The 10,310-nt window shown below is 43.2% G+C and overlaps 1 protein-coding gene across 1 annotated transcript in view; it reads left to right on the top strand.

Moving 5' to 3' along the window:
* The first annotated feature begins 3,705 nt into the window (after positions 1-3,705).
* Positions 3,706-10,310, top strand: part of MUC13 (mucin 13, cell surface associated) — a 30,666-nt gene continuing 24,061 nt past the window's right edge. The window contains exon 1 of the mRNA XM_003894037.5: positions 3,706-4,774. Within this exon, the coding sequence (XP_003894086.2) occupies positions 4,723-4,774 (52 nt within the window). The 5' untranslated portion in view covers positions 3,706-4,722. The remainder of the gene's footprint in view (positions 4,775-10,310) is intronic.

The following is a 10,310-nucleotide window of genomic DNA, read 5'->3' as shown; positions in this document are numbered from 1 at the left end:
CCAGGGATCGATTGAACAGCCCCCTCCTGAACATTACTCATGTAAAGCAACCATTTGCTGAAAAGTTAATTTCAGAGGGTATAAAAAACAAGAGTGGAAATGGTTCTGTCAATGTGTCATCAATTAGACATTTGAGTTGGGAATATTGCTTTCCACAAGTCATTTCTCTGGGAATGGTCTTCTGAATTAGAGAGGAAAATGCTGATCAGCTTCATGTAGTATCTAAATGTGATATCAATAAATGGTAGTAGTGACTCTAGGAAAGCTATATTCACACCTCTGTTGAGGGGCTGGAATTAGAGAGAAGGAGATAGGAGCTTAACAAGTATTTACATCTGGTTCTATAGACAGAAAAAAATCTTTGGGTCTAACTATTTAATCTTGATAGAAATGTTATGTTTTAATGATGCTCTAGAGCCTTATCATGGTGTTGCGGTGTTGCAGTGTTGCAGAATCAAAGTAGCTGAAGAGGGGCTCTTTTGCTTGAGACAGGGTCTCACTCTGTCACCCACGCTGTGGTGCAGCAGTGCAATCTCAGATCACTGCAACCTCCACCTCCAGGGCTTAAGGGATCCTCCTGCCCCAGCCTCCCAAGTATCTGGTACTATAGGCATGCGTCACCATGGTCAGATAATTATTTTAAAATAGTTTTGTAGAGACAAGTTCTCACTATACTGCTTAGGCTGGTCTCGAATTCCTGGGCTCAAGCAACCCTCCCACTTCGGCCTCCCAAAGTGCTGAGATTACAGATGTGAGCCACTGCACCTGGCTAGAGGGGCTCTTGATGGATCGAATTCTAATTCTAAAAGGCTCCGATATAGTTCTCTTGAGTTTACTTTATGCCTATATAACTGGATATTACTTTAGATTAATGGGCATGTCCCATTCCTCTGCATAGTGAATAGAATCATTGAAAAGCTCACCCTGAACAGTAGTTCTTTTGCAACCAGGTAATTATGGGTAAAGAGCTTTTCGTTTAGCTGACTTGGTGACAACGTTACCAACATATAACATTGTTTCTATGGGAAAATGGAGTCTGTGTTCTTGACTTATAGATACTTAGAATTTAGCCATTTCATACTAATAAATATCAGTATTTTTTTTCCTATCCAGGTTTTGAGTTCTGTGAGAAGTAAAATAAAGAGTACAACAGATGGACACAAAATATTACTTTTATAGAAGCTTATTTTTGAGAATGTGGCTTAGGCCTTCCTCCTACTGGATCATTACCTTCTTGGCACAACAATCCTGAATCCAGGTTCTCTCCCCAAAGGGAAACCGCAGGATCTGAGGTGAGTATTCCCAGTTTATTCTGAAATAAGTCACTACTCTTCATTTAGGGCAAAATGAATAAAGACATGCCAAGAGGCCAGGAGTGTTTCAGGAATTAATCTCCCTCCATATGCAATGAAACATCAGCCCTGAGGAAGAAGCCGTTCCCCTTATGAAAGCTCTGTGCATTGTCTCTGTCATCCTGCAGTACTGAAGTCGAGTGTGGATTGAGTTAGGAGGGGGCATAACAGTGATTGCTGATTTATACTTTGAGGACTGCCTGACTTTCTTGCTGCCCATATTTTTCCAGATGATAAAGCCAGGGAAGAGTCAGGGAGCCAGATGCTTGGCAGTCCTCCATGCCTTCCTGGTTATACTTTTCATTCTATGCTCAGCAGATAAGTAATATAGAAAACCATGGAAATATTGACACTGTTATAATATGGTGGCATCAGTAGACACTGGTGATAGAGCACTGTGGGCACTACTCACTTGATATCTTGAACCTAAGACGTGAAGGGGTGTGATAGGCCCCTCCCAGTTTAGGAGACAGGATTTGAGACCCTGCATTTGAGATCCTGCTGCTACTTACGTGACCCCAGGCCACTTTTTCAAGTTTTCTAGATTCCTGGTTAGGCTTTTATAAAGTGAATATAGTAAGTTTAAAATGCCATATAAAAATGGCAGAAAAGGAGAAAAGATTAGCAATACATATGTGAAGAACTTTTATCATTAAAAACCAAGAAGAAAACCAACTCAATTTTACAACGTGCAAATTATTTGAACAGGTGCTTTACAAAAGAAGAGACATGAGTGTCTAATATGCACATAAAAAGATGTTCAACATCATTTGTCATCAGGAGATGCAAATTAAAACAAAAGTGAGATGCCACTACATACCCTTTAGCATAGCTAATATAAAGACTGACAATACCAAGTGTTGGCAAGGATAGGGAACAACTGGAATTCTCATATGTTGCTGATGGAAAATGGCATAACAACTTAGGAAAACCATTTGACCATTTATTAAAAAGTTATATACCTACCATGTGATGCAGCCATTCTATTCTAAATATTTACCCTAAAGAAATGAAAGTGTGTGTTCATAAAAAAATGTGTACATGAATACTTATAACTTTTTTTTTTTTTTTTTTTTTTTTTGGAGACAGAGTCCCACTCTGTTGCCCAGGCTGGAGTGCAGTGACGTGATCTTGGCTCACTGCAAATTCTACTTCCAGGGTTCAAGGGATTCTCCTGCCTCACTCTCCTGAGTAGCTGGGTTACAGGTGCCCGCCACCACACCTGGCTAATTTTTGTATTTTTAGTACAGATGAGGTTTTGCCACATTGGCCAGGCTGATCTCCAACTCCTGATCTCAGGTGATCCACCTGCCTCAGCCTTCCAAAGTGCTGGGATTATAGGCATGAGCCACCACATCTGGCCTTATTTATAATATTTTTATTTGTAATAGTCAAAACTAGAAACAACTCAAATGTCCATCGACAGACGAATTGATAAACAAGCCATGGTGCATCGATACAGTGGAGTGGTGTTCAGATATAAGAAGAAACAAACTATGAATACACACAGCAAGGATGAATCTCAAAATGATCATGTTAAGTGAAAGAAACTGGCCCAAAAAAACAAAACAAAACAAAAAACTACATCTGTATGATTCCATTTACATAAAATGCTAGAAAATACAGACTAATCTCTAGAGACAGAAAGCAGATCAACGGTTGCCTGGGGTTGGGGTGGAGTGTGGAGGATGCAGCACTAAAAAGGGACGAGAGGAAAGTCTTGGGTGTGTCGGGAATGCCTGGTATCTTGGTTGCAATGGTAGCTACACATCAATCAAAACTCGTTGAACTGTACACTGTAAATAGGTCAGTTTATTGACATAAATTATAGCTCAATAAAGCTAGTTTAAAAAGAAAAGAAAAACAAGCCTTTGTTTAAATACTGATTCCAGGAGTTATTCAAGCTGAGAATAATAGCACAACATAAAGGGTCTTAGACGTGTCTTTGTTTTGGAAAAAGTGTTTAAATGGACCTCTCAGCCATGTAAGAACAAACCGCTATCTTATTCTTGAATGGAGACTCTAGGACAAAAAGCACTTACGGGCGATCATACAAAAATGTTTTGTTTTCATCAAGGTCAGAGTTAAAAATTTAAACCCAAAGGCCAGGCGTGGTGGCACATGTGCTTGTAATCACAGCACTTTGGGAGGCTGAGGTGGGGGATTGCTTGAGTCTAAGAGTTTGAGACCAGCCTGGACAACATGACAAAACCCCATCTCGTCTGAAAATACAAAAATCAGCCAAGCATGGTGGTGCATGCCTGTAATCCCAACTACTTGGGTGACTGAGGCAGGAGGATCACTTGAGCCCTGGAGGCAGAGGTTGCAGTGAGCTGAGATTGTGCCACTGCACTTCAGCCTGGGCGACAGAGTGAGACTCTGTCTCAAGAAAAAAAAGAAAATTTAAACTCAAAACTCTAGCCACAACTCAGAAGGTATCATTAGTTTACATTCCTCTGGCTGGGGCTGGACACAGTAGAGTTGGGGCCCTGGACTTTAAGGAGGGAGAACTGGATTAAGAAGACCCAAATCCAAGTCGTAAAGCTGGTTCCTGACACATGGTGAGAGGTGAGGGGCTGAGGAACTAGAGAGAGGGTGAGAAAGGGAACTGAGAGGTGGGGACCTGCCCAATGCGCAGCCAGGAGCAGAGAGATCAAATCAGCTGTTCTAGGTTTTCTCTTTTCTGTACTTTATTTCCCACTCCCCAACACACCAGTCACCCACAAGACTTCAGTAAAGTTAGGTTAGATGCCATGATGTGATGTTCATTATGCTTGGAAACTTTACTGGGGGGCTGTATCCAGGTAGAGTCATAGAAGCTTGGAGATGTGATTACAAAGTTGCTAGATATGGCCATCAGAGAGGCCCAGAATGGTGGTCCCCAGCATATGGTGACTAAAGTTAAGCAACTAATAATTTTGGGAAATATGTAAGTCCTCTTCAGGGATTCTCAGAACTACAGCTGGAGGAAAGTGGGTTTCCTGCACTCAAATGTGGGTGAGTAGAGCACAGTTCATTTTTGAATGTTTAATGGAATGGTGACCTCCTAAAACATGGTAGCTTGGAGACATCTGAGATATCAAGAGATTAACCAAACTCTTGTGCCACCAACCTCACAAGGATATTTGGAATGTCCTAAGTTATTTTGGGCTTCAAGTCAGAAAAATGATTCGTAAGGCCAGCTCCACCTCTTCTATCTCAAAAGCTCGGAAGAGACCTATGGTATATGACAAAATGCTGGCTATAATTGCCTTTCTCTGGTTTGACGTCAATTAATGACCGGACTTTGTACCTGAAAGACAGTTAAAACTAAAGGTAGCCGGGGAGGGAAATCATTTCCTCCTTGGATTACCAAGCAAGAACAGCAAAAATGAAAGCCGTCATTCATCTTACTCTTCTTGCTCTCCTTTTTGTACACACAGGTAAGGAATATTTTTACATTTTAATTCTTCCAATCATGTATGTTGTCTTTGAGGTAGAATCAGCAGGCCTACGGCTACGAATTCTCCCAGCCCAGCACACGGTCTATTTTATAAATGAAGTTTCCTCTCCAGCTCAGCTCAAAGACACAGGCATTTTATCCTGTGATGGGGAAGATAGAGCAGCAGCAAAAGTGGTCTATGGGCTGGGCGCGGTGGCTCAAGCCTGTAATCTCAGCAATTTGGGAGGCCAAGGCAGGTGGATCACTTGATGTCAGGAGTTTGAAACCACCCTGGCCAACATGGTGAAACCCCATCTCTACTAAAAATACAAAAAAAAAAAAAATTAGCCAGGCATGGTGGTGGGCACCTGTAGTCCCAGCTACTCAGGAGGCTGAGGCAGGAAGAATCGCTTTAACTCGGGAGGTGGAGGTTGCAGTGAGCTGAGATGGCACAGGGTGACAGAGCCAGAGTCCATCTCGGGGGGTTTGGGGAGAAGAAGTGGCCTATGGAGTAAGACTTGGGGGCTCAGCAAACCAGAGGTTTGTCTTTGAGAGTTCCTGAGGCCAGATAAGAAGGACTAAGTACGTTCCAAGGACCCAGTTCTCTACTGTAGCGTTCTGGATCCCCCCTCATGATAATCAGAGAGCTGACCGCAGGAAAAAGCCTCCTTGCACAAATGTACTTGAATTTGAGAAGGCTAAACCATAGGGAGTAGTTGTCATGTTGATTAGACTTCAGACATGTACTCTTTGTTCTGAGTTAGGAAGGGTTCTATGGGCCACATGTGGGTGAGATCATCAATACGTTGAGAGGTGAGGGTTGTGGGGGCCAACTGGCTTAAAATTGTGCTGAAAAATCACTGCCATGAAGTAGATGGATTAATAGGGAAAAAGGCATACAAGTGTATTTAATGTGTGTACCCAGGAGCCTTCAGCATGAACACCCAACTTCCTGATGAGGTATAGAAGCTTATATTTCATCTTGAAGTTACAGAAAGAAAGGGGGCTTGGATCTTGATAAAATAAGTTACGGAAGAAGGGAGAAGAGGAATTCTGTTGAGGGGCAATAAATGATTAGTAGGGAGAACAATCTGATCTGGGAACAAAAATGAACTTGTAGATAATTTTCCTTGGAACTTAAAGATCCTTGGAGACAGTCATTATCTTGACGAAGGGTCTGCTCAGGGGTGGTTTCCTTCTTGGTCTTCTTTCCTGTAGTGGATAATGACATAACAGGGAGGGGAACAGGAGCAATAGTTCTTCTTTGGTGGGTCAGTCCTTACAGCGCTTGTTGACCTCTGAGAGTTTTTAATTTAAAACACTCATTATATCAGGGAGTTATATTCGAGGGTGAAATATTTTGATTTCCTTCAGGTTCAATGAGTTGAAATCTAGAAGCTGCTTGCAGAAAGGAAGAAAGTCTTTGATGAGGCAGACATATGAAGAGAAATTAAGCCCTTTCAGAGAACAGGAATGAATGGCATCAGGATTAGAGTTTTTGAGAGCTGGTTTCAAGCTTTTAATGCGGGAAGTTTGGAAAAGGCTAGGTGCACAGGAGGGGAGGGCTCACCAGATCTCTCCTGCCAATCCTGGGGGCAGATGCCAGGTCCAAGCCTTCAGGACCAAGGAAGAATTGGTGAGGCTTGTATGACTTTCAGGAGCCACTATTAAAAAAGGCTTGACTTTTAAAAAATAGAATAGAAGGGCGGTAGAAAGGGGAAAGTTGGCTGGGAGGGCCAAGGAGATGAATAGAGAGGTAGGGGAATCAGGAATCATTGAGGCTCAAGGTACCTTAGGGGAGTGGAGATGTTTCTCGACCCAGAGAACCCAGGGGGAAGGGCAAATCGTGGAGCAAGCAGGGATTCAGACAGCGTGCCACCGCTTATTAGCTGCGGGGTGTCTCTGACCGTCAGTGTCTTCCTGTGCAACAATAGAGGGGAAATCCCTATACTGAAGAGTGACTGAGAGGATTAAATGAGACAGAGAGCCTGATGTGCTGGGACACTCCCTGGCACATAGTAGGGGCTTATGATTTCCCTTTTTGTCATGTCTGCACTTGGATCTGATCTTTCTTTCTTTCTTCGTTTCTTCCTTTCTTTTTTTTTTTTCTTTTTTGAGACTGAGTTTCACTCTTGTCGCCCAGGCTAGAGTGCAATGGCACGATCTCGGCTCACTGCAACCTCCGTCTCCCAGGTTCAAGTGATTCTCCCGCCTCAGCCTTCCGGGTAGCTGGGATTACAGGCACCTGCCACCACACCTGGCTAATTTTTGTATTTTTAGTAGAGATGAGGTTTCACCATGTTGGCCAGGCTGGTCTCAGACTCCTGACCTCAGGAGATCCACCTGCCTTGGCCTCCCAAAGTGCTGGGATTACAGGCATGAAGTACCACGTCCAGCCTGGATCTGATTTTCAGACTTTGGTTTTGATTTCCTCTTCTTTGTTTAAAAAAGTTATACAAGTAATGCAGACCCACTGTAACAAATTCAAACAAAACAGATGTATATGAAATAAAAATTGAGCATCCAATCTGCCTTCCCATCAATCTACCTCCAGATATATTAATATTGACAGTTTTTGTGGCTATTAAGGTTTGCTTTTGAAAAAAAAGTTTATTTTATTGTTTACTTATTTATTTTGAGACAGAGTTTTGCTCTTGTTGCCCAGGCTGGAGTGCAATGGTGTGATCTCGGCTCACTGCAACCTCCCCCTGCCAGGTTCAAGCAATTCTCCTGCCTCAGCCTCCCAAGTAGCTGGGATTACAGGTGCTCACCACCATGCCTGGCTAATTTTTTTGTATTTTTAGTAGAGATGGGGTTTCACTACATTGGCCAGGCTGTTCTCAAACTCCTGACCTTGTGATCCGCCCACCTTGGCCTCCCAAAGTTCTGGGATTACAGGCGTGAGCCACCACGCCCGGCCTTATTTTATTTTTTGAGATGGAGTTTTGCTCTTGTCGCCCAGGCTGGAGTGCAATGGCAAGATCTCAGCTCACTGCAACCTCTGCCTCCCAGGTTCAAGTGATTCTCTTGCCTCAGCTTCCTGAGTGGCTGGGATTACAGGTGCCCACCACCATGCCCAGCTAATTTTTGCATTTTTAGTAGAGATGACGTTTCACCATGTTGGCTAGGCTGATCCCAAACTCCTGACCACAGGTGATCTGCCCACCTCGGCCTCCCAAACTGGTGCGATTATAGGCATGAGCCACCGCACCTGGCCTGATACATTTTAAAAAGTTGCTTTTTTTTTTTTGAGACAGAGTCTCACTCTGTTGCCAGGCTGGAGTGCAGTGTCACGATCTCGGCTCACTGCGACTTGTGCCTCCTGGGTTCAAGCAATTCTCCTGTCTCAGTCTCCCAAGTAGCTGGGACTACAGGCGTGTGCCACCATGCCCAGCTAATTTTTGTACTTTTAGCAGAGACAGGGTTTCACCATGTTGGCCAGGATGGTCTCAATCTCTTGATCTCGTGATCCACCCACCTCAGCCTCCCAGAGTGCTGGGATTACAGACATGAGCTACCACTCCTGGCCTGAAAATTTTTTTAAAGTTGCTTTTTTCTGTAATGTTAAGGATTTTGGAGGTGTGTGTAAGGAATCACTACTTCAAACATGAGTTGCCTCTCAGGATTCTGAGCAACCAAGGGCAGAAAGTGTGTCTTGTACACCTTTACGTTCCTCCTCACCCCTAGGCCTTGTATAGCACCTTGACTGCAGGGACCTCTATACAAGCATTTACTGAAACAAACGAAAAATGTGCCAGTGACATTTGAAGTGCCTTTAACAGGCAAAACTTTCCAGGTTGTTTTTGCTTTCTCTGAGAGATTAGGACTGCATTATTCCACAGAATCTGATGAGTGCCTTTGGGAACCAACATCTCATCACAATGAAGAGTTTAGATCTGGGAGAAAGGTGTTTGATTGTGACTTTCAGCTAGCTTTGAATAAAGCAGTTATAGATGTGCCCTGGACAGGGGTGGTGATTATGGAGTCTTCCCCAGAAAGAAACCAGGTCAGGGCATATATTTTGCCACTGAAACCTATGATTTGTACCTCCGTGGACATTGTGCTATCCTTGTGTTATTTAGAAGTTTTAGGACCTAAGGAAATAAAAAGACTAAAGCTATTTTTACTGCACAGATGTCTTCATATATTTCTGTTATCTATAGATTGAACAGAATGGGTTATTTTACAATTCCTCTTGGGTATTTTTACTAGATAATTTAAGCCTGGGATATCAGCTCTAAGCTGTCTTCCCTAAAATCTGTACAACCCTCGGATAAAACACACATATACACATAGACACACACAAGTATATTTTAGTTATTTTAAAAAATTGTAGCTATTCACAGCAATGAATTGCTGTCAGCTTGGAATGTGTCTCATTTATTCAAACTAATTGATTATTCTGAAATGTAATCTCCCTAGTGAACAGAAATTTAAAACCAAAATAAACAAGCCTAAAAGTCCAAAACTCCTTGTCATAATTCCAAAGACCTGCAGAAAACCTCTTAAGATGTCCCGATTTGTTTTCTGCACATCTACAGAAACATGTTGGTTCTTTGGCATCGGCCGAGAATGAACATTTCCAAAGCATGAAATTCAGGGTCTGGTGGGGTTGGAGCTGTTTGCACCCACAGTCTGCCAGGCCCTTTTCTTCTGTCTAGAGTTTTCCATGGCGAGAGCCAGCCCCTGGCCACTCTCACTGCTACCCCAGTGATAGAGGGCACCGTGGAGGTCACTTCTGCTTCCACTGCTTTCATTCTGATCTCCAATTTTCTCTATTTGCTCTTCTTGTGTGTGCTCCTCGGGGATGTCTTGGTTTTTCATTAAATGGATGACCTTCCCCGTAACTTTAATCAAGTGGTAGTTAGGACATTGTCATCTCACAGACCTGGCTTTGCCTCTGGGCAAATTTCTTAACCCCTCTGAGTATTGGTGGGCTCTTCTGTCAAATGAGGGCATTTACGTCTACTTCACAGGTACTGTCGGGCGCAGGGCCAGCGCTTGATAGATGAGAACTACCCTGAGTGGCACGAATAGGAAGAGTGGCAGTCAACATTGCCAGCTGATGATGTATTTCTTGCTTAGGAAGAGCAATTGCTGATCTCTTCAACATTTCTGAATGGCTATGTTAGCCAAGCCCTCTTCAAGGTGAAGAGCCAGGCTCTGCCCTCAAGGGGCTCATAGACCCATGGGGGAATCAGGAAGCATATTCCACAGTTCTCTGTACTCTAAGGTTTGGAAATTGCTTCCTCACTAAAACTTTTTCTTTCAATAATTTTTAACCTATTGTCAAGGTCAGAGTTCTTAGAGACAATGAAAATTTCTAGAAAACTTATCACTGGGCTAGGCAAGGTGGCTCACACCTGTTATCCCAACACTTGGGAGGCCAAGGTGGGAGGATCACTTGAGCCCAGGAGTTTGGGGCTGCAGTGAGCTATGATGGCACCACTGCACTCCAGCATGGGTGACAGAACAAGACCATGTCTCTAAAAAAAAAGAAAGAAAGAAAGAAAAGAAAAAGGAAAAGAAAATAGATC

The sequence above is a fragment of the Papio anubis genome, chromosome 2, assembly GCF_008728515.1.
Source record: "Papio anubis isolate 15944 chromosome 2, Panubis1.0, whole genome shotgun sequence".
Classification (NCBI taxonomy): Eukaryota; Metazoa; Chordata; class Mammalia; order Primates; family Cercopithecidae; genus Papio; species Papio anubis.
This window is presented reverse-complemented; position numbering and strand designations above follow the sequence as displayed.